At 44.3% G+C, this 25,325-nt stretch overlaps 1 protein-coding gene across 3 annotated transcripts in view; it reads right to left on the minus strand.

Moving 5' to 3' along the window:
• Window positions 1-352: 352 nt before the first annotated feature.
• ULK1 (unc-51 like autophagy activating kinase 1) overlaps window positions 353-25,325 on the minus strand; it is a 115,558-nt gene continuing 90,585 nt past the window's right edge. For 2 of the 3 annotated variants that reach the window (XM_073557031.1, XM_073557029.1), the window contains 6 exons: window positions 23,436-23,614; window positions 22,873-22,991; window positions 20,261-20,418; window positions 10,979-11,044; window positions 10,394-10,529; window positions 353-3,475 (listed from right to left, as the gene is read on the minus strand). In XM_073557031.1, the coding sequence (XP_073413132.1) occupies window positions 3,420-3,475; window positions 10,394-10,529; window positions 10,979-11,044; window positions 20,261-20,418; window positions 22,873-22,991; window positions 23,436-23,614 (714 nt within the window). In that variant the 3' untranslated portion in view covers window positions 353-3,419. The remainder of the gene's footprint in view (window positions 3,476-10,393; window positions 10,530-10,978; window positions 11,045-20,260; window positions 20,419-22,872; window positions 22,992-23,435; window positions 23,615-25,325) is intronic. The other variant, XM_073557030.1, reaches the window with a different exon arrangement.

Genomic DNA, 25,325 nt, shown 5'->3' on the forward strand with positions numbered 1-25,325 from the left:
GGTGTATATCCCTTCATAAGGAATCCTCCGCTGGGGTCCTGATTATCTCCTACAGCGGTGGTGTCACGTGACTGATGTCACTGATCGACAGCTACCCTGACGTTAAGTTTCAGCTGTAAGAAACACTTGCGAGTGCAAGGCGAGAAACAAACGCTAGTCTCTCGCCTCAATACCCGGCACTGCCGCCGGCGGTTTGGACTGGAGCGTTCAGCTGCATAGAAAGACATGCAGCCGCACACTCCGGTCCCTAGTGCCGGCGGCAGTTCCGGGTATTGAGGCGAGAGACTTTCGCAAGTTTCTCGTATTGCCCTTGCAAGTGTGTTTGTGTTGTTTTAAATAAATACAAGTAAAATACGTTTTAAAATTTTATTTCTTTTTTTTTCTTTTTACATTTTCTTATTGAAGGTATACAAATAAAATAAATCAATGCAGCACACAAAAAACAAAAATCGAAGAAAAATCAAAAACAATCATGTCTCAAACACTATCAATTTAACTAAATTTTTATAAAAGCAGACATTCCACATCATATTTCTCCAACCATGTATTTTATCACCCAAACCAGCGTATTTCATAATACAAAAAGCACATTTAGTAGGGAAGCCTACCGAGAAGTTATTTCTACATGTGCAACTAGCTAATCTCAGATTTATGCCATTAGTTTAACCCTTTCACTCTAAGAGAACAGTGGAAATGTCAGACTGACTCAATCCAGCAGAGTCTCTCCAGAAATGTATGCCTTTGGCGCAACTTTGGACTGTGTAACCAAGAGTAGTGGGCATAATGGCCAGTCACTAGCTATTCGCCAGAAAGGCTTGCCCAATGTCCTGCACTGAATTAGTAAGGCTTTAAAAACAAAGTCTTGTAAAACATTTTTCCATCTGACCACTCCCATATCATACATAAGCACACATGACAAAGCAGAATAAGTTACCCTCAGCTTTAAGTAGACAATATTGAGAGCATCACTTGCAATACTCTGTTCAACTATGGTACTAAATGGGTTAAAAAGGGCACTTTTCATTGTGAAAAATCTGCAATTTTTTTTATTTAACCTTTTTTATTTTCTTTATCGTATTTTTGGCTAGCACACAATAAATACCAAATCTTTGAATAAATGCTACAAATAACATAAAAACGTGATAAAAATGCAACCTAGCTAATGGCAAATAAAACAGTTACTTCACCCTTGTGGCCAGAGGCCTAACACTACCTAGCACAGCAAAATAGATTTTGCTTCTACAAAACTGATTTCCTAGGTCTCGATCGGCCTCAAGGCGCTTAATGTTTATCGACTAAAAGCATTAAATAAATTTTCAAGTATTGAGAAGTAAAATTGGAGAAGCAGTGGTAACATGATCTTCCGAGGTTGTTACAATGACCAGGTTTCAGTGAATTCTCTACTGTGTAGGACTAACCCCAGATTAAGTCCCAGAACCCGAAACAAAGGTAACACCATAAATACTATTTAACCTGTACTCAGGGTTAATAGACATGTCTACTGACAATACACAGTGAAGTTAACTCCATTGTATACTATCTGAACATGACCGACTGCTTCAAAAGACCTGTAAACCATAAGTTACGGAGTAATACTTCTGAATCTAAGCAGAGTTCTTGTTTCATAATAGCAGCTCCAATCAGATCCCATTTCTGCCACCATCAAATTCGGTTATTGAGTCCATCCATTCCCAGCTCATTTGTCAATGCAATTTTGCACTTATCACAGCCATATATTGCATCCTATATTGCAAGTCTGGACTTAATCCATTGATACATATCCCTATTAGAAAATGATTGTATGTATTACATGGATTGGTGTATTAAAGTGGCAATATCCCATAGGGCTTGTTGATAATCCTTCTTCTTTAGGCATCATATAAGTCCACAATAGTGACCTTGCGAACGCACGCGTGTCGAGTCTGAATTGTGTCATCAACATAAGCACGGAGGAGCAGCAACATGACTATTTTCTCTGTTGCACATGAATGAATCACACAATAAGAAAACTATTGACAGGAAGACAAAGCAACAAACGTGTGATAGTCGCATCTTACTGCAATTTACAGTCTTTGTAAAACCTACATTATATACATATATATATATTTTATGTACACTAACATATTTACACTGGTAGTGTAGTACAAAAGGAAACAACACGAGAGAAGCAACCTTGGCTTCAGATAACCTAGCGTTTCGCCGTCTATGCCAGTTCTGAACATACCAGCCCAATTGAATAATGACACGTTCTTTGTATGTTCAAGAAAACATTTTGGTTGACATTCTCAAGTCTTCATTAAAAGTGAATAAAGTGCAAGGAAAAACAGTTTTATAAAGAGAACATGCAGGGAAACGGTATTATTCAACGCTGCACTAGGGGACTCAGTTCTGTCCTCAGCTACATGAGGATATTTCTCAGTTCCTGATCCACATAATACACTTGTTCACTAAACTCCTAGGAAATCTTCAGTAAACTGCTCAAGATTGAGAAAAGGAGGCGTTCCAAAGGAAATGGAATACTAAAGGGGCACACATAGGGAAATTAGCTCATTTTACGTCCTTGGATTAGTCCAGAGCCTGTGGCAGGTTAAAGTTCATGAAAAAAACTCCAATCTGTGCAAAAGTTACTCCAAGCATTGGCAAATAAAATACAGTACTTTTTTTTCGATTCTCCTTGATGATGGTGTTGAGATATATCCATAATTCTCATACTATTAGTTCTCTGTAAAGGAGAGCAAGGATCCAATCTACAGAACAGCTTCAATTATTTGAAACTGTGCAAAACGAAATACTAACAGACCTGCAGAAAACGTAATGACGGCTTTGTGCAAGATGCGACTCAGTGAGGAACCCTACGATGTTCAGTGCCAGCTGGTGAGGGGAACACTAAGGTAACCAGGACATTGCTGCTTTTTAGTCCACATCCTGGTTAGACTATGTGGCTATATAAAGAGTAACAGTGTTATCATTCTTGTACCATCAGGCAGATCATGTCTCCATTTTGGCTTGGGTGAATTATGTTGCCGAGGGTGTACTTTTACACCAAGCTGGGCAGTCTCTACAGGCGACATACTGTGCTGTTATTCAAAACTTCACAAGCACTCTTGGCCATTCATGTCCTTAAAGAGTGCATGGCGCCACAATTTATTTACCTTCTCCTTTGTGCTGTCCTGTTACTACAACATAAATTGCATGACATGTTCTCCAGGCGTTCTTCATCGGAAATAATGTCATATTAATGTACAAAGGAGAATGTTGAAAAATGTAGTGGGGGATTTCCATGAGGTACTGAGAGAATCAATGTTTTATAGGGTTCATCCCAGGTAAGGAAATGAGAAGAATGGACTGGACACAATTCTGGCAATGTTCTTCTTCCAGAATGAGAGGAAATGTAACCTGAAGATATCTGGGACAAGGACTCATGCACAAATGCTTCCTTGAAGTGCAAACAGTCGTCGTTCTATACACAGTTTACCTGTAAGAAAGAACAGAAACATTCATGGAGTGCAAGGACAATGAAGGATTAAGGTAAACACATTTCAGCATAGATGACGTACCATATATATATATATATATATATATATATATATATATATATATATATATATATGCTACTATCACGGGTTTACCACAGCAGAGAGGTGACAGTAGACCGCAGCATCTGATTTCCTGCACTGATTAGAAGCACCTCACTGTTATGAATGAGTCACCGAGGAGGAAAAACAAAAACAAGCTAAGCCACAGAAAACCAGAGAGGTTGGTAACTAAGCGGATTGCAGACCCCTGATCCTATCCACACAACTAGCAGTAGCCGTGGAGCGTACCTACGATGATCCTAGACGCCTCGTCACAGCCGGAGAACTAAAAAAGCCTAAAGCAAGAAAGAGGAAATCTAAACTGCCCCAGAGTAGGCACCCCAAAGCAATAGACAGCCCCCAAACATGTATTGCCGGTGAGACAAGATGAAAACACAAACACAGATAGAAAAATAGGCTGAGCAAACGATGGGGCCCATACTAACTAGAAAGGACAGGAAAGGAAAGAAGCTGTCTGCAATCACGCACAAAACCCTGTCCAACACTTTCTGATAACAAAAAACCCTGAAGTCGCTAGACTTCAATTCCCTATATCAGCACTCTGGTATATTCTGAAGACAGAGCAAAAAGAGACCAATCTGATCAGGGACAAAAAGCAAACTGGCATAAACAGAGACATGAGAATGGAAATTCAGCACAGCCCCAGCAGGGGCTGGCTGACCACAAAAACTGAGTAAACCAGACCAAATCTCATGTGAAAAAATAGCAGAGCACGCTTAGCTTGAGAAGGCAGGAACAGAACTGGAAACCAGAACCTCAGGGCAGGAAAAATCACCAGCACAAAATTAGGGAGTCGGCTGTCTTAAATCCAGTCAGAGACTCCCGATGTCCACTCACAGTCCTCCTCCTCAGGTGGCAGGTTTTTGCCATTTAGTTCAGCTTCATTACCTACTGCCACCACCAGAGGGAGCCCGGATGGAGAACTCACGACTCCTCTGTCAACACAGCCAGCTCCACCACCCTCACCAGAAGCCAGAGGTAAACCAGAAAATGAGTTCACAACACCTCACCATCTTATTAAACGATGTAGGTGCTAGCAGTGCAGGGGTTAGGGTATGTGCCCAGCTGCGGAATGCTCTGCGGCTTTGGCCGCGCAGATTTTGTAAAATCCGCAGGTAAATCTGCAGGTCAAAAGACCTGCGGTTTTACCTGCGGATTAGCCTGCGGTTTTGCCCTGCGGTTTTTCATCACCACAATGGAGGAGATGGCAAACCGCAGCGGAATCCGCAGAAAGAATTGACATGTCAATTCTTTCTGCGGTTTTGAAACCGCAGCAAATCTGCGCGGACAATTCCGCAGCGTCTGCACAGCGTTTTTTTTTTTTCCACAGCGTGTGCACACACCCTTAATCTGTTTAGCTGAGCGCTGCTATAGCTTTCCAGCATTGATGGTCTCAGCTGTTCAGTGTAGGCCACTCCCCTCTCTTATATATACTCGCCTCTGGATATTAGGGATGCGAGTGTCAGTTTCTTGCTGTCTGGCCCAGGAGCTTGAGTAGTTGGTTGTTTGAGGAGGCGGTTGGAGTGTTTTTCTAAAGACTGTTACTTGGTGATTTGTCTGTGTGCAATTCCTCATCCTATATTTGTGTTTTTTCCTTCCTTCACTCTCCGGGGTTCCACTCTATTGTTTGTGAGTGCATATTTGTGTGATTTGTATTTTCTTTTATCGCTGTACGTATCCCTTGTTAGTCTGGTTTCTGTATTTTCATACACTACGACTACCCATTTCCCTGGGTGGAGGAGAGGACAGATATGTGCAGATTCAGGAATTCAGCAAAGCAAGTGGCCCCGGCATCTTCACCATTAGAAGTAATCTGGACAGCAGGGTAGGAGAACCTGGCCCCGGAAAATCCGACAGTCGTGACAATTACAATGAATGATATTGGAGATGTCAATCTGTTACAGTTGCTCCAGTTTATATATCAGCATTATAAATACGTTTCTTGTGCTTAGTCATTAAAAGCTTATGGATGATTTATTGTGAATGGGAATAATTTTTGTTTTTCATCTTCAGTATTAAATCAATTGAAACCCAAGAGTCTGACGAAAATACTACAAAAGTTGGCAAGCAGGAAATAGTTGTGTCAGGACAGTGATCCAGTATTTAGTGTTCCTGACAATTCTTAAAAGGATGCAAAACAGAAGCCGCAGAGACACCATCACGTGTTTCTCAACGCAAGCAATGACCAGCCAGGTCTTTGCCCGGGAAGGAACAACCACGGGAAGGGCAGTCTCCAATGAAGGAAACCACCTATGCCAAAACATGGTATCCATCCACATACAGCTGTTTCGGGGTATTGCCCCTCATCAGTGTGGAGTAGGAAACTGGCTGGTAGGAGCAATGCCTAGTAAAAAGACTATGAAAAGGAGGATGAATGAACTCATGGAGATCTCCACGTGATGGTGTCACCGCGGCTTCTGTTTTGCATGTTTTACATATTTCCCATAAGGGATGGGGGCAGTGCTCTAGAATCACTGCGTTGAGAAACACGTGATTGTGTCTCCGCAGTGTCGGATGTTGATCTCCATGAGTTCATTCATCCTCCTTTTCATAGTCTTTTTACTAGGCATTGCTCCTACCAGCCAGTTTCCTACTCCACACTGATGAGGGGCAATACCCCGAAACAGCTGTATGTGGATGGATACCATGTTTTGGCATAGGTGGTTTCCTTCATTGGAGACTGCCCTTCCCGTGGTTGTTCCTTCCCGGGCAAAGACCTGGCTGGTCATTGCTTGCGTTGAGAAACACGTGATGGTGTCTCCGCGGCTTCTGTTTTGCATGTTTTACATATTTCCCATAAGGAATGGGGGCATTGCTATAGAATCACTGCGTTGAGAAACACGTGTTGGTGTCTCCGCAGTGTCGGATGTTGATCTCCATGAGTTCATTCATCCTCCTTTTCATACAATTCTTAAAAGGAATCTGTTATAAAGTTTTTGCTACACCCTCCGAGAGCCGCATAATTCCAGAAATGTATCACTTATAATAATAATAATAATAATAATAATTTTTATTTATACACTCACTGGCCACTTTATTAGGTACACCATGCTAGTAAGGGGTTGGACCCCCTTTTGCCTTCAGAACTGCCTCAATTCTTCGTGGCAGAGATTCAACAAGGTGCTGGAAGCATTCCTCAGAGATTTTGGACCATATTGACATGATGGCATCACACAGTTGGCGCAGATTTGTCAGCTGCACATCCCTGATGCGAATCTCCCGTTCCACCACATCCCAAAGATGCTCTATTGGATTGAGATCTGGTGACTGAGGAGGCCATTTGAGTACAGTAAACTCATTGTCATGTTCAAGAAACCAATCTGAGATGATTCGAGCTTTATGACATGGCGCATTATCCTGCTGAAAGTAGCCATCAGATGTTGGGTACATTGTGGTCATAAAGGGATGGACATGGTCAGCAACAATACTCAGGTAGGCTGTGGTGTTGCAACGATGCTCAATTGGTACCAAGGGGCCCAAAGAGTGCCCAGAAAAAATTCCCCACACCATGACACCACCACCACCAGCCTGAACCGTTGATACAAGGCAGGATGGATCCATGCTTTCATGTTGTTTACGCCAAATTCTGACCCTACCATCCGAATGTCGCAGCAGAAATCGAGACTCATCAGACCAGGCAACGTTTTTCCAATCTTCTACTGTCCAATTTCGATGAGCTTGTGCAAATTGTAGCCTCAGTTTCCTGTTCTTAGCTGAGAGGAGTGGTACCCAGTGTGGTCTTCTGCTGCTGTAGCCCATCTGCCTCAAAGTTCGACGCACTGTGCGTTCAGAGATGCTCTTCTGCCTACCTTGGTTGTAATGGGTGGCAATTTGAGTCACTGTTGCCTTTCTATCAGCTCGAACCAGTCTGCCCATTCTCCTCTGACCTCTGGCATCAACATGGCATTTCCGGCCACAGAACTGCCGCTCACTGGATTTTTTTTCTTTTTCGGACCATTCTCTGTAAACCCTAGAGATGGTTGTGCGTGAAAATCCCAGTAGATCAGCAGTTTCTGAAATTCTCAGACCAGCCCTTCTGGCACCAACAATCATGCCATGTTCAAAGGCACTCAAATCACCTTTCTTCCCCATACTGATGCTCGGTTTGAACTGCAGGAGATTGTCTTGACCATGTCTACATGCCTAAATGCACTGAGTTGCCGCCATGTGATTGGCTGATTAGAAATTAAGTCTTAACACACAGTTGGACAGGTGTATCTAATAAAGTGGCCAGTGAGTGTATAGCGCCAACATATTCCGCAGCACTTTACAATTAAGCGGGGACATGTACAGACAATAAATTCAATACAAGTTAAGACAATTCAAACAGTGACATTAGGAGTGAGGTCCCTGCTCGCAAGCTTACTTATGGGCTCTTTGCTGCAGTTGTGGGACATGCCTGTAGCTGGTATATGGAGTGAGTTCACAGTCCGATACATTCCATGCAGAAAATGGCTTTCACTTGCAGCCAGGACGTGTCTCTTACAGCCATGGGTGGAGCAAAGATTCCACAGCATTTGTTACCCTGTTAAATGTGGCTGTTAAAGGAGGTATCTTTACAAAGAACAACAAAATTATCTAAACACTAATTGCAACTTACCTGCCTGTTGTGCCCAGTGCCGTTTTTCCAGGCACCGAGTGGTCACAGAGGGCTCCTGAAGGAGAATCAGCTGCCTCTGCTTACGCGACAGGGCGGAACTTCCAAGGTCATTGATTGACAGCCTGCTCCCACAGTTAGGCAGTCGGGAACCGGCAATCAGATTGACCTTGGAAGTCCCGCCCTGTTAACAGAGCGGAGCGGAAAAGAAGCCGTATGTGATGTGATGTCAGCAGAGGCTTTTTATTTCCTGGCAAGAGCGGTCTGTGACCACTTTGTGCTGGGAAAGAACGGCTTACCTGCATGTTAGTGCTTAGATACATTTTTTTGTAAAGTCCCGGATACTCTTGAAGTGGCTTTAACTGCGTGTCGGCCGGGGGGCGTATTATCCCATGAGCCCAACAACGCACCTGATGGGTTGCTATAACAGTCAGGAGTCTGTTGAAGACCTCCATGCCTGTCATCACGGCACCCGTATGGCTGAGCTTTAAAGGAGACGGTGATTTTTACTACAGTGCCTTGCGAAAGTATTTGGCCCCCTGGAACTTTTCAACCTTTTCCCACATATCATGCTTCAAACATAAAGGTACCAAATCTTAATTTTTGGTGAAGAATCAACAAGTGGGACACAACTGTGAAGTTGAACGAAATTTATTGGTTATTTTAAATTTTTGTGGAAAGACAAAAACTGAGAAGTGGGGCGTGCAATATTATTCGGCCCATTTAACTTAATACTTTGCTGCGCCACCTTTTGCTGTGATTACAGCTGCAAGTCTCTTTGGGTATGTCTCTATCAGTTTTGTACATCGAGAGACTGAAATTCTTGCCCATTCTTCCTTGGCAAACAGCTCGAGCTCAGTCAGGTTGGATGTAGATCGTTTGTGAACAGCAGTTTTCAGCTTTTTCCACAGATTCTCGATTGGATTCAGGTCTGGACTTTGACTTGGCCATTCTAACACCTGGATACGTTTATTTGTGAACCATTCCATTGTAGATTTTGCTTTATGTTTGGGATCATTGTCTTGTTGGAAGACAAATCTCCGTCCCAGCCTCAGGTCCTTTGCAGACTCCAACAGGTTTTCTTCAAGAATGGTCCTGTATTTGGCTCCATACATCTTCCCATCAATTTTAAACAACTTCCCTGTCCCTGCTGAAGAAAAGCAGCCCCAAACCATGATGCTGCCACCACCATGTTTGACAGTGGGAATGGTGTGTTCAGGATGATGAGCTGTGTTGCATTTACGCCAAACATATCGTTTGTCATTGTTGCCAAAAAGTTCAATTTTGAATTCATCTGACCAGAGCACCTTCTTCCACATGTTTGGTGTGTCTCCCAGGTGGCTTGTTGCAAACTTTAAATGACACTTTTTATGGATATCTTTGAGAAATGGCTTTCTTCTTGCCACTCTTCCATAAAGGCCAGATTTGTGCAGTGTATAACTGATTGTTGTCCTATGGCCAGACTGTCCCACCTCAGCTGTAGATCTCTGCAGTTCATCCAGAGTGATCATGGGCCTCTTGGCTGCATCTCTGATCAGTCTTCTCCTTGTTTGAGATGAAAGGTTAAAGGGACGGCTGGGTCTTGGTAGATTTTCAGTGGTATGAAACTCCTTCCATTTCAATATGATCGCTTGCACAGTGCTCCTTGGAATGTTTAAAGTTTTGGATATCATTTTGTATCCAAATCCGGCTTTAAACTTCTCCACAACAGTATCACGGACATGCCTGTTGTGTTCCTTGGTCTTTATGATGCTCTCTGTGCTTCAAACAGAACCCTGAGACTATTACAGAGCAGGTGCATTTATACGGAGACTTTATTACACACAGGTGGATTATATTTATCATCATTAGTCATTTAGGACAACATTAGATCATTCAGAGATCCACAATGAACTTCTGGAGTTAGTTTGCTGCACTGAAAGTAAAGGGGTTGAATAATATTGCACACCCCACTTTTCAATTTTTGTATTTTCACAAAAATTTAAAATAACTAATACATTTCATTCAACTTCACAATTGTGTCCAACTTGTTGTTGATTCTTCACCAAAAATTTACATTTGGTATCTTTATGTTTGAAGCAAGATATGTGGGAAAAGGTTGAAAAGTTCCAGGGAGCCGAATACTTTCGCAAGGCACTGTATATGCAGATATACTGTAGTGAGCTAACATTCAGTAACAGACATAACTAAGTAAACTTACATTTGTTGATATTCTCTATATCTGCCTGGTCAGTCATGAAGTTCAGCAATCCATCCATCAGGAGCAGAGCTTTGTGGTATCTCTGCACACAGTCTTCTCGATGATGAAACATTTCATCTAACGCTGCTGACTGCACCTGAAATAACAGTTCAGTATTACTATATATTGTTTAATAGGGAAAAACTAAAAATCTAACATTTTTATCAGTTTGTATGCAAGTTTGTGATTTGTAAAGGCATGTTTCAAATGGTGGACACTAAAAGAAGCCTCTATGTACTGGGAATGCCAGCAGACAAAGAAACCTCCCTTTGCAATGTTTGAACAGAGACATTGTAGGAAGTGTTGGTGGGGGTCTGACCTAGGGAGAAAGTGCCTCATCCTCCAAACGAGGAACTACTAACTAATTATAGGAGACTAAGCTGCAGAATTGAGACCTGGTACAGCATTTGGTCAACAGTGGCACTAGTAAAGGAACTGTCCACTTTGGGTGACAAGTAAAAATAAATAAATAAGAGCATGTAATTGGAGCTAGAAATCATTTTTGCACTTGGTTTCCAGAAAACATGGATTTTTGTGTGTACTCACCGTGAAATCCTTTTCTCCGAGCCACTCATTGGGGGACACAGGACCATGGGTGTTATGCTGCTGCCACTAGGATGACATTAAGCAAATATACAAAGAAATTAACTCCTCCTCCGCAGTATACACCCTTCTCCTGGCTCTATGTTGAACCAGTTCGGTGCCAAAGCAGTAGGAGTTCGTAATTAGCAAACAAAGTAACGCAATATGTCAAAACCAAAGAACAACCACAAGCAAACAGGCTAACAGGGTGGGTGTTGTGTTCCCCAATGAGTGGCTCGGAGAAAAGTATTTTACGGTAAGTACACTCAAAAATCCCTGTTTCTCCTTCACCTCATTGGGGGACACAGGACCATGGGACGTCCTAAAGCAGTCCCTCGGTGGGAAACAGTACGACAGCTGAAACCTCATGTACCAACAGGTTAAATCTGCCCTACAGATGTGATACTGCCGACTGCAGAATCTGTCTGCCAAGGGCCACAGCTGCAGAAGCTTAAGAATGAATGTTGTAATGCTTAACAAACGTGTGTAGGCTGGAACAAGTCGCAGCCTTGCAAACTTGCTTTGCCGATGTCTGATGCCGAATGGCCCAGGAAGCCCCCACTTACAGAGTGGAGTGTGCCTTAATCCCTGCTGGGATAGGCTAACCTCTGACATGGTAAGCGTCTTGGATCGCTGAGCGGATTCACCTGGCTATTGTAGCTTTAGAAGCAGGTAAACCCTTTCTGTGTCCCTCCGGAAGCACAAATAGGGAATCTGATTTGTGGAAAGACGCCACTCGGGAAAGGTATTTTTCCTGGTGCCCTAACCAAATTCAAAGTCTGGAGAGCTTTCTTAGTACGATGGACCGGCACTGGGCAGAATGAGGGCAAAACTATGTCCTCATTCAGATGAAAAGAAGAGACGACCTTAGGTAAGAAGGTTGGAGACGTCCTCAACACCACCTTTTCCTGGTGGAAAACTAGAAATGGAGGCTTGCAAGACAAGGCTGCCAATTCTGAGACCTGCCTGATGGATGTTACCGCCACAATAAAAGCAACTGTCCAAGAAAGAAGGACAAGTGTTGCGTCCTGCAGAGGTTCGAAAGGGGCTTCTTGCAAGGCACCTAGGACCAAATTAAGGTCCCAAGGCTCCAGTGGCATCTTGTAGGGGTAACAAGATGCTACACTCCCTGTACGAAGGACTTAATCTGCGATTTGGAAGATATCCTTCGTTGAAACAGGACGGATAAGGTCGAAATTTGACATTTGAGAGAAGTCAGTGCCAGGTCTGAGTCTAACCCTACTTGGAGAAACTCCAAAATGGAAGGGATAGAAAACATAAGTGGGGAACATCCGCGGGTTCTGCACCAAAAGAAAAAAGCCTTCCAGATACGATGGTAAATGCGCATGGATATAGGTTTCCGAGCGTTAATCATGGTGGAAGCTACTTGTTGCGAGAAACCGGCCTGGGCTAGAATCCAGGATTCAATGGCCAGGCCGTTAAACTCAGAACTCTCGAGCTCTGGTGGTAAATTGTCCCCTGAGAGAGAAGGTCTTGGCGGTCCGGTAACCGCCAGGGAACGTCGGGCGACCAATTGCACTAGTTCCGTGTAACACGCTCGGCATGGACAGTCTGGTGCGACGAGAATCACCGGGATTCCTTCTGCCTTGATCTTCTGGATGACCCTTGGAATTAGTGGAAGCGGCGGAAAAACGTAAGGGAAGTGAAACTGATGCCACAGGAGCACCAGTATATCCGACCCGATGGCTAATGGGTCGCGGGACCGAGCTACGAATGCCAGAACTTTGGCATTTAGTCTGGAGGCCATGAGGTCTACATCCGGTGTTCCCCAGCGCTGGCAAGTCTGCTGAAAAACTTCCGGATGAAGGGACCACTCTCCCGAGGCCAGACCCTGACGGATGAGAAATTCTGCAGCCCAATTCTCTACTCCTGGAATATGAACTTTAGAGATGACTGAATGGTTTGTCTCGGACCATCGCAGAACATGTGCTACTTCGAGCATCGCCCTTCTGCTTTGTGTGCCCCCTGACGGTTGATGTACGCCACCGCCGAAGCGTTGTCTGACTGAATCTGAATGGGGCGACCTGCTAGAAGTTGATGGAATCGCCGAAGGGCTAGCATGATTGCCCGAATCTCGAGAATGTTGATTGGGAGACGCGAATCCTAAATGGACCAGCGTCCCTGAGCCGTGTGGTAACGTAAGATCGCTCCACAACTTAGAAGACTGGTGTCTGTGATCACCACCAGCCAGTGGACTGGAAGGAAAGACCTTCCCTGACTCAATGAGGACATCGACGTCCACCACCTGAGAGACCACCTGATCCAGAGGGACAGGCAAAACCGGCGGTCCAGAGAGGACGGATTTCTGTCCCAAGCTGTCAGCAATGCCTGCTGCAGAAGACGGAGATATAGTTGAGCGAACAGTACTGCCTCGATTGTCACCACCATTTTCCCCAGGACCTGCATGCCGAACCGTAGGGAGTGGGACGGCCAAGAGAAAGCTTCCGGGCCACCTGGATTAGTGCCGAGACCTTTTCTGGAGGGATAATCACCAACCCTTGGGAAGTGTCCAGGATAACCCCAAAAAGGAGATTCACTGGGATGGTGCTGGGGAGGACTTGCTTAGGTTTCCCAGCCAACTCAAATGAGTGAGTGTCCACAGTGATGCTGACACACTCTGTACAGCCCGGAAGGGACGATCCCTTGATGAAGAGGTAGTCTAAGTTGGGCAGAATCACCACGCCCCGTGAGTGAAGAATAGACATGATGGCTGCCATGACCTTGGTGAACACTCTGGGAGCGGTGGCGAGACCGAAGGGCAAGGCAGTGAACTTTAAGTGCTCGTCGCCGACAGCAAAGCGTAGAAATCTTTGGTTACCTGAAAAGATTGGAATGTGAAGATATACATCCTTGATGTCGACAGACGCGAGGTATTCCCCTTTATCCAGCGAGGTGATGACTGAGCGGAGGGACTCCATTCTGAAATGACGAACCTTGACAAACCTGTTCAATAGTTTTAGGTCCAGAATGGGACGCATGGTTCCATCCTTTTTTGGAACCACAAACAGGTTTGAGTAAAACCCTTTGAACCTTTCTGTGTGTGGGACAGGGACGATGACTCGGTCCTTGCGGAGTGCATATATGGCCTGATAAAATAGGGCTGCATGCGCCTCCGTCTTTGGAAGACGCGACTGGAAGAAGTGTGTTGGGGGGGAGACTAGAATTCTATTTTGTATCCGGAGGACACCGGATCTCTGACCCATTGGTCGTGAATGACCGCCAGCCAGACTTGACGAAACAAGAGTAGACGGCTGCCTACTCTGTCTGTGTTCTCCGGATACCGCAATGAGTCATTGAGCAGAGAACTTGCGGGATGTGGTACCCTTGGGTCTGGACTGTGAGGGTCTGCTTATCCAGGAATGAGAGGGCTTGTATGAGGGTTGCGGAGCCCTGTCCCTACGCGGGGGACGGGCCGAGCTAGAGGAAGGGGTTGCAGAGGACCAGCTTGCGGTGCTGCGAAATGGCTGGAAATGAACCTGGAGTTGGCTTCGAAAAGGCCAACTGGGTCTTTGCTGAGGGAGGAATTTCGTTTTTCCTCCAGTAGTATCAAAGATAATTTGGTCTAGTTTGTCTCCGAACAATCGCTCGCTCTGGTAAGGCAGGGAAGTTAAAGATTTTTTGGAAGCGTAATCTGCTCGCCACTCTCGGAGCCATAATGCTCTCCTGATAGTAATGGCATTTGCGGCTGCTAACACGGCACAGTTAGCTGCATCTAGAGAGGGATATACAACATAATCCCCAGCCTGGGCAATCTGGTAAGCGAGACTGACCGCCTCGTGAGGTAGGTTATTGTCTCGGCTGGTCTTAGCTAGAGTTTCTGCCCAGGCCACTAGGCCACTATAGCTCTGGCCACCCATGTTGAGGCAAAGAATGGGAAAAGTGCTGCGCTGCCAGCTTCAAAGACTGACCGAGCGAGATTATCAATCTGTCAATCAGTGGGGTTTTTAATAGACAAGCCGTCAGACAAAGACAAGAGAGTTTTGGAAGCGAGACGTGATATGGGTGGATCCACTGCAGGGGACTCAGTCCACTCTTTTCTTAGAGTAGGGGCAAAGGGGTACCCTGCTTCAAGCGGCTTTTGCCCTGAGAATCGCTTGTCTGGGCGACTTCTATACCTCTGAGCAATGTCCGTAAACTCAGGGTGGTTAGCAAACACCCTGTGAGAAAGTTTTGTCCTTTTAAAGGACATAGTGTGACCCGGACTAGTCCCGGTCTCTTCGTCTACTCTCAGAGACTTATTGACCGATTCAGTGAGAGAATCTAAAGACTCCTGATACTTTTGCGAGTCCGGGTCTCCAGCCACATCTGACTCATATTCTGAGTCGTGTTCGCTGCAATCCCCTGGTAAGGAGGAGCAGGAAACGGAGCTTGCGGACGCCAAGGCACCAGAATGACTGGGGGACGAGCTATGGGGACGTTTCCTAGAAGATTCCACATCTTCTGCTGTTGTCCGGCCCCTGTCTAAGGAAGACTCTCGCATGGCTGAAGGGCCTTCTACACAAGGCAAACTGATGCCCTGGCTTAAGGAGGAATCACAGAAGGATTTTATAGCTTTAGCAAGGGAAGCCATGGACTGTGCCAGAGACGTGGCCCACTCAAGGGTCGGCATAAGCAGACGGCTCCTGTGCGCATGAAAGGTCGCGGGCCACACAGATTGAAGTACGGTGTCTCCGTGGTAGTGGGGCATTACATGAGGCATACACCACTTTTTTTGTCTTATTAGCCTTCTTAGATGCCTTTGACTGAGAAATATTGGCCTGTAAATGCTGCTTAGAGGCTACTGCAAGGAAGTGGTTAAGCACTGTGTCCAGCTTACCCAGGTCCTGTGTCCGTGCCCCCAGAGATAGTACGCCCTGCGGTGTATAAGGTGCGTCCCTGTGGGCAGAGTCAGGCCAGAGAGCAGGGATGCGACTGCAGCGCTTCTTGTTCAGAGCGAGAAGCGCCTAAGACGTGGGCGGAGCCACCCCGGTGGGCAGAGCTAGGACTATCCCGGCCAGAAGCCGGGGGCTAGATTTGCGGCGGCAGCAATTGCGCAATGAAAGCTCCGCAGACGGGACACCCATCCCCCTAGGAGCCAGAACCATCCCTGCGCCAAGGAAGGAACCCTCCTGCCGACCAAGGACTCTGCACTTACTTACTGGCCAGATGCAGCATAGCCAGGTACATAGGCGGAAACAGCACCACAGTTGAAAATGTTGGCTGTGCAGATCACCCTCGATCCGCTATCCCTTTGATAGGGAAGTGGAGAGGGCCCATTCGCCTCCTTCCATCATCCACTTCCTGACAGTGGGGTTGCAGTGGGGCTGCACGGATGCCATTGGGAGCCTCTGCATATTCCCTGGGGTCATCCTTTGGGGTGGAGGCAGGGCATTTTGACCAGCTGAAGGCCTAGCTCCAGTAGGGCGCACATGGGGGCGACACCCCATGTTCCCATCTGTTGTCGGTGTGGGGAGAGCGGACCCATGAAAGGGACCCGTCGCGCCTAAGGTGAGCCCAGGCATGGCATTGAGATGGTGCAAGAGGGGTAAGGGGAGACGACACTCTGCGTTCCCACCTGTTGATGATTTGTGGAGATCGGTACATTGAAAAGACCTATCGCCCCTTATTCTGTTTGAAAAAAAAAATCAAAACAAAAAATGAAAAGTTGGGGTCTGAAAGCCAGACCCAAATGCCTCCTACAGACACTAAGCAAGAACTGGTTCAACATAGAGCCAGCAGAGGGTGAATACTGCGGTGGAGGAGTTAATTTCTTTGTATAGTTGCTTAGTGTCCTCCGAGTGGCAGCAGCATAACACCCATGGTCCTGTGTCCCCCAATGAGGCGAAGGAGAAAAATTATGCAGCATTTGTCTTCTATAGACTTTGTTATATAATCACTGATCGCCGTTCTCATGTTTCCAGCGCCGATCCGGTCCTCTTCTGAATCACATGACTTCTATTCCAACTCGCTGACCCTGGGGCTTATGTGTGAGAAATCACTTTTATAATGTAAGCCAATACAGTGTCAGAACAAGGCTCCATAGGCTTTCATTGTAAAAGAGACTTCTGGCTCACACAAACCTTAGTGTGATCCAGGGATTTGGAATCAAAGTCTAGAAACTGGGGAGGATGGCCATCAGTGAGTATATTAACACGTTTACACTAATAATAATGATGGGGAATGCTTTTTTAATTGAGAATCCATCAGTCATCCTGCTAGGAAGGTCTTTTAACACTTTTAAGAAAAAGTGGACACCCCTTTAAGAATGGAAAATTAAGAAGAGGCTACTACATTCCCTGACAGAAGTTATGTCGCTTATCCATGTTATGTAAATAAAAGCTTATAACCTGACGATAAATTCATCCATTGGTTGTAGAAATTATTCTTTTGAAATCTGAAACCCTCCGAAATGTAGTTTAGGTTAAGAAAATAAATTGGCATCAATGCAGAAATACTGATCATTTAATGGACACTGAATGGTCAGATTTTGGCAAGACAAAGGTTTTGTCGGCCACAGAAAGTAACGTGATATTCTAACAAATAATTAACTTAAAATACAAATATATGTTGCATAACATTGGTGAATGAAGTTGTGGTGCCTATTAGAGTCATATTTAATATTTTGTGTGACTTCCATGAGCCAGAAGGACTGCATCCTTGCGGTTCAACAATGATTCATACAATTTATTAATGAAGTCATCAGGAATAGCAAAGAATGCAGTCTTAAATGCCTCCCAGAGTTCATCTAGATTCTTTGGTTTTGTCTTCCAAGCTTCCTCTTTCATCCTACCCCAAACATGCTCAATAATGTTCATGTCTGGTGACTGGGCTGGCCAGTCCTTGAGCATCTTGATCTCTTTTGCCTGGAGGAACTTTGTTGTAGAGATGGATGTATGAGATGGAGCACCATCCTGCTGCAGAATTTGACCCCTTTTATGATTTGGAATATAAGAGGTAGCTAATACTTCTTGATATTTTAGGCTATTGATATTGCCTTCCACCTTGCAAATGTTTCGCACACCCACATACTGAATGTAACCCCAGACCGTGATCTTTCCACCACCAAATGTAACTGTTTTCTGAGTGTATTTAGGATCCATACGGGATGCAGTAGGTCTCCTGCAGTATTTGTGGCGGCTGTGGTCTAATTCTACTGAAGATTCATCAGAGAAATCCACCTTCTGCCACTTTTCCAGGGTCCATCTGTTTAGCAGGCTGTGGGACTTTGCAAATGCCACACGGGTTTTTATTTGCCTTTTGTTTAGTGCTGGCTTCTGGGCACTGATTCGACCATGGAAGCCATTTCGAGACAGAATCCTACAAACTGTTCTAGTTGACACAGGGACTTGAGGTGACCAGGCATGTTGGAGCTCTGCTGCAGTGGAAGAGGGGCTTGCTTTGGATTTTCTAACCAACAAACGTTCCTCCTGAGCAGTTGTCTTGCGGGGTCTGCCGGACCTGGGCTTGTCCAACACATCTCCAGTCTCTTCGAATCTTTTTTTAATTCTTTGTACTTGACGCTGAGACACATTAAAGGTGCCAGCCACCTCTGTAGTGGATCTGGTCTTCAGCCTCTTGATAATCCAGGCTTTGGTCGCAGGGTGGATTTTTGGCACGTTGTCAGAGCTCAAGTTGCAGCTCAAGTGAAGGTCTGGGGTGCTGGGTTTCTTTTTATACAGACCCAATAATTAACCAATCATTTACTGAGCACAGGTGAGGATGTAAACTAGGATTGGGTGCATCATATGACCAGGCGACAAAACTTTTGTCTTGCCAAAATCTGACCATTCTGTGTCCATTAAATGATCAATATTTCTGCATTGATGCCAGTTTATTTTCTTAACCTAAACCACATTTCGGAGAGTTTCAGCTTTCAAAAGAATAATTTATACAACCAATGGATGAATTTAATGTCAGGTTATAAGCTTTTATTTACATAACTTGGATAAGCGACAACTTCTGTCAGGGAGTGTATATCCCCTTATAGACTGTCATGAACCATGCTGGATTATGACAGGTTTTGAATAAGTAACCTTTTTTTTCCTTTGAGCTGGTTGCTTGGAGTTGGTTTTGCCCCCGGTGGCCATTGGGGTTATTGCACGGTGGTGTCTTTTGTTCTAGTTTGCCCCCGGTGGTGGTTAGTGTTATTGCACATGAAAATGAAGCAGGTGTGATTCCTTGGGTCCTGCCTATACAGGTGTAGCAGGTGGTTTCACTCACTGTTGGTGATATTGGTCTTTTCCAACCATCCTTGGGGAAGGAAGGAACTTGAGAAGAGTCCCGGGCAGCTATGGTGTCAGCAAGGAGTTCTTGCAAAGCTTGGTGGCGTGGCAGCTATGGTGAAAGCTGCACTCAGATGCTGGACTCTGTTGCTGGAAGAGAGCTGCACTCAGATGCTGGACTCTGTTGCTGGAAGAGCTGCACTCGGATGCTGGACTCTGTTGCTGGAAGAGCTGCACTCACATCTGGGACTCTGTTGCTGTAAAGTTGCACTGAGGTGTTGGATCCGGTTGGAGGAAAAGATGCACTCAGGTGTCGGACTCTGTTGCTGGGAGCATTAGCAACAGAGCAAAGCTAAGTGGTGTTTCCCTGTTTGTCACTTTCCTCAATGTGTGTTTTAGTGCAGTGGTGGGATTAGTTTCTGCACCATCCACTTCACTAGTAAGGGATTGGTTCAGGGCGAGCTAGGGATTTTAGGTATCCTGATCGGCGCACGGTGCGGAACCGGCCTAGGGATCGTTAGGAGTGTAGAGACACTGACTCAGGGGACTGCAGGAGGTCTCCACGTCCCCGTTCCCTATCGCAGGGCCCACCGTCGTAACTGTTTCCCCTTCCCCTGTGTCTTGTTGTTTTAGTTACCGGCCTGCGGGTCGTGTCACACAGGACAGTTACATGTGCCGTGTCTTGTTGTTTTAGTTACCGACCTGTGGGTCATGTCACACAGGACGGGTCTGCGTGACATAGACCTTTAGATCCTTCATTCTAGTAATCAATGGGGCTCCCAGTGGTTGGTCCCCCATGTATGCAATCACTTGTTTTAAAGGGTTCTAGCAGTAAATGTGAACATGTGTCTGACTGGTATGACTTCTTCTCTTTCAGTCCTGTAGTATTCTCCTCTTGTTGGATCGGCAATAAGCAATTAAGTAAATGCAGTGGAATTATGGCGAGTGCGGCGATTTCATTCATTAGTTCCATGATGACGACAACTCAAGAATGAATGCAATGCCTATGTCTGCTGCCACTCACCATTTGGACTGTGTAGCTGAAGATCAGCTTTTCCGCGGTGATGCTGTTGATCCGGTCCATGAGCTTCTGTTTGTCAGCAAAGAACCTCTGAAGTCGCACATTCAGGCAATGGCAGGAAGACACGCAAGATTTGTACAGATCATTCAGCTTCTTTACCACTAAGCAACCAAAAAACACAAAACACTCAGCAGAGATCTCACATGTATTATCTACGCGCTGGAGATTACACTATAGTAGGTCAGAAATTGTAGAATTTATCCATCTTGTTATTTATGAGGAACCTACAGTTAGGTCCATATATATTTGGACAGAGACAACATTTTTCTAATTTTGGTTCAAGACATTACCACAATGAATTTTAAACAAAACAATTCAGATGCAGTTGAAGTTCAGACTTTCAGCTTTCATTTGAGGGTATCCACATTAAAATTGGATGAAGGGTTTAGGAGTTTCAGCTCCTTAACATGTGCCACCCTGTTTTTAAAGGGACCAAAAGTAATTGGACAATTGACTCCAAGACTATTTCATGGACAGGTGTGGGCAATCCCTTCGTTATGCCATTCTCAATTAAGCAGATAAAAGGCCTGGAGTTGATTTGAGGTGTGGTGCTTGCATTTGGAAGGTTTTGCAGTGAAGGAAACAAGTGGTCAAAGGAGCTCTCCATGCAGGTGAAACAAGCCATCCTTAAGCTGCAAAAATAGAGAAAACCCATCCGAGAAATTGCTACAACATTACGAGTGGCAAAATCTACAGTTTGGTACATCCTGAGAAAGAAAGCACTGGTGAACTCATCAATGCAAAAAGACCTGGGCGCCCACGGAAGACAACAGTGGTGGATGATCGCAGAATAGTCTCCATGGTGAAGAGAAACCCCTTCACAACAGCCAACCAAGTGAACAACACTCTCCAGCAGGTAGGCGTATCAATATCCAAATCTACCATAAAGAGAAGACTGCATGAAAGTAAATACAGAGGGTTCACTGCACGGTGCAAGCCACTCATAAGCATCAAGAATAAAAAGGCTAGACTGGACTTTGCAAAGAAACATCTAAAAAATCCAGCACAGTTCTGGAAGAACATTCTTTGGACAGATGAAACCAAGATCAACCTCTACCAGAATGATGGAAAGAGAAAAGTATGGCGAAGTCGTGGTACAGCTCATGATCCAAAGCATGCCACATCATCTGTAAAACACGGCGGAGGCAGTGTGATGGCTTGGGCATGCATGGCTGCCAGTGGCACTGGGTCACTAGTGTTTATTGATGATGTGACACAGGACAGAAGCAGCCGAATGAATTCTGAGGTATTCAGAGCCATACTGTGTGCTCAGATCCAGCCAAATGCAGCCAAACTGATTGGTCGTCGTTTCATACTACAGATGGACAATGACCCAAAACATAAAGCCAAAGCAACCCAGGAGTTTATTAAAGCAAAGAAGTGGAATATTCTTGAATGGCCAAGTCAGTCACCTGATCTCAACCCAATTGAGCATGCATTTCACTTGTTAAAGACTAAACTTCAGACAGAAAGGCCCACAAACAAACAGCAACTGAAAACCACCGCAGTGAAGGCCTGGCTGAGCATCAAAAAGGAGGAAACACAGCGTCTGGTGATGTCCATGAGTTCAAGACTTCAGGCAGTCATTGCTAACAAAGGGTTTTCAACCAAGTACTAGAAATGAACATTTTATTTACAATTATTTAATCTGTCCAATTACTTTTGGTCCCTTTAAAAACAGGGTGGCACATGTTAAGGAGCTAAAACTCCTAAACCCTTCATCCAATTTTAATGTGGATACCCTCAAATGAAAGCTGAAAGTCTGAACTTCAACTGCATCTGAATTGTTTTGTTTAAAATTCATTGTGGTAATATCTAGAACCAAAATTAGAAAAATGTTGTCTCTGTCCAAATATATATGGACCTAACTGTATGTCTGAAGTGGCCGTAGACTTCAGGATTTGTCAGCAATGGTCATCTAATGTCTATGAAGCTGACCAGATTCTTCCAAGAGATCAGTGAAATGATCCGATACATTGGATTTGTATCTGTAATCTGAAGCCTGGTCTAATCAGAGATGATCAGCAATGGATGTGCCTGGCAGCTATACTAAGTAATGGTATCAGGAAGGTGCAGATATTGGATATTTGTATCATTTCTCCCGACAGTCTTACTTAGCGTTGCCTGTCATGTGTGGGACACAAGGGAAGCTTTATTGACCATATTATTATTACGTGGTTAGTACGATTGAAAAAAAAAGCACATGTCCTTCAAGTTTTACGGAGGAATGTGATAAGGGAAAGGGTAAGTATGTCGGTACAACAAAAATGCATGATCCAATCTGCTCTAAGCTTTCAGTATTTGTAAGAGAAAACCAGGAGTGGAACAATCAGAGGAAAAGTAGAATAGAAACGCATCACCACTTCTGTATTTTTCACCAAATCCTTACAAATAGTTATACAAGAACTGACCAAATACTGAAATTGTGAACGTGGCCTAAAAGAGCAAATTCTTCCCTCCTGATCCCATTTGTCAATCGACTGGATGAACAGTCAGAAGAAGAATTGTGGCCATATACCTAAGGATTTGTCATGGTCATGCACACGAATGCCTACCCTGTTTAACTGTACAGGAGAGACACAGTTTCCCACTCTTGACCTGCTCGATGGCCGTCTGAAGCCCGTTCGAGAGAAGTTCTGCAGCTTTGAGATAGAGAACCAGTTGTTCTGCGTAACTAAAAGAAAGTACATAAAAATGAGCTAGCCACAAGTTGGCATCCATATTTGTTATATTCACTCTCTCGTGTTAGTATCCAAGAGTAACATACGGTTTTATGTTCAAGAACAAAAAAAAAAAAAAAAAAGGACTTTCAAGACAGGGAGTTAACGATTGTACAAAAACCCCCCAGAATTTATCTGGGTCCAATTTAAAGTACAGAAAAAAAGCAGCTTGTATCATCTTAGGCCCAGCTGCTTTTTCTTTTAGGGTAAATTATTTTTTTTTCCATCAAAGTAATAAGATTCAAATAACACTTGTAAAGCAATCCTCATAGGGTCTAATTGTAACATGGTGTCGGGAGGGTTAAATTCATGGTAAAGTCCTAATAACCTAGTCACCACTAATCCCCGTGTCTGGATATTACAGCTGTAGATTTATCACTTGTAGCAGACAGGCTTACCTCCACTCTCGGCTTAGCAGGCTAATCTGATCCGCCACAACACTCTCCTGCATTTGGTACTCAGATGTCACAGACGCACTCACGTCCACAGACCCGCCTTTGAGACTGGCAATTTCCATAATAGAATGTGCAAAGGCAAGTGTGAATCGGAGGCTGCGGAGCGAGTCTGTATGCTCTTGCTGTAGAGAAAAGTGGAATATTACATGTAGATGATAGAATACGAAGAAATCAAGCAGATCTAAAGAGTAGATAAATGGCTAACTAAGAGTAGGTTAACTTATGAGTAACATATGCATGTGTGTGTATATATATAGTATACAATGGCGTGTCAAAGTTTGTGCACCCCTGGTCAAAATGACTGTTATTGTGAGCAGTTAAGCAAGTAGAAGATGAAATCATCTCTAAAAAGCGTAAAGTTAAAAATTACACATTTCCATTGTATTTTAGGCGGAAAAAATATAGTCATTTTTTACATTGTAAAAATTAAAAAAAGAAAAATGGTCCAATGCAAAAGTTTGGGCACCCTGCATGGTTAGTACTTAGTAGCACCCCCAAGTATCACAGCTTGTAAACACTTTTTGTAGCCAGACAATTCTTGTTTGAGGAACTTTTATCCATACTTGCTAAGAAAATTCATCCAGTTCTGTGAGATTCCTGGGTTGTCTTGTATGCTCTGCTATTTTTCATTGATGCTCACGAAGATCATGGGACTGTGAGGGCCATTGAAAACCTTCAGCTTATGCCTTTTGATGTAGTCTATTGTGGATTTTGACGTGCATTTAGGATCATTATCCATTTCTAGAAGCCATCCCTTTTTCCAAATTCAGCTTTTTTTTACAGATGGTGTTATGTTTGCATCAAGAATTTGTCAGAATTTCATTGAATCCATTCTTCCCTCTACCTGTGAAATGTTCCCCGTGCCATTGGCTGCAACACAACCCCAAAGCATGATTGATCCACCCCCATGCTTAATGGTTGGCGAGATGTTCTTTTTCTGCAATTCTGTGCCATTTTTCCCCCACACATACCTTTTGATCATTGTGGCCAAAGAGTTGTATTTTAACCTCATCGATCCACAGGACTTGTTTCCAAAATGCTTCAGGCTTGTTTAGATGTTTGTATACTTCTGATGCTCAATTCTATGTTGAGGACGCAGGAGATGTTTCCTTCAGATGACTCTTCCATGAAGGGCATATTTGTACAGGTGCCGCTGAACAGTAGAACAACATATCACAACCAGAGTCAGCTAAATCTTTCTGAAGGTCTTTTGCAGTCAAGTGGTGTGGCCTAGAGTTGCCCCTCTAGCAATGCTACGAGCAGCTCTCACTGAAATTCTGCTTGGTCTTCCACATCTTATCTTGACCTCCACTGTTCCTGTTAACTGCCAACTTTAAAACGCTTTGCTATCTTCTTATAGCCTTCTCCTGCTTTGTAGGTCTCCATTTTAATTTTCAGAGTGCTAGGCAGCTGCTTAGAAGTACCCAGGGCGGCTGTTTTTTGGCATAAGGTTAAAGGAGGCTGGGTTTGTATAAAACGAGGATTTGCATCCCCTGGCCTTTCCTAACGATGACAGTGAACAAGTCACAACTTTAACAGGCTAATAAAGGTCTGAATCCTTGGTCAAAGTTCTGAGCACACAAATCTCCAAGGGTGACCAACCTTTTGCATCGTCCCATTTTGCTTTTAGTAATTTTTAAAAGGTAAAAAATTATAATATATATATTTTTTGCCTAAAATACAAAGAAAATGTGTAATCTTTTAACTTTAGGCCTTTTAGAGATAATTTCATCATCAATCTGTTTAACTGTTCACAATAACAGTAATTTTGACCAGGGGTGCCTAAACGTTTATATGCCACTGTGTATACACACGCACGCACATACACACACA

This window comes from Dendrobates tinctorius, unplaced genomic scaffold (genome assembly GCF_039654945.1).
Source record: "Dendrobates tinctorius isolate UK_male_01 unplaced genomic scaffold, ASM3965494v1 ptg000243l, whole genome shotgun sequence".
Taxonomy (NCBI): Eukaryota; Metazoa; Chordata; class Amphibia; order Anura; family Dendrobatidae; genus Dendrobates; species Dendrobates tinctorius.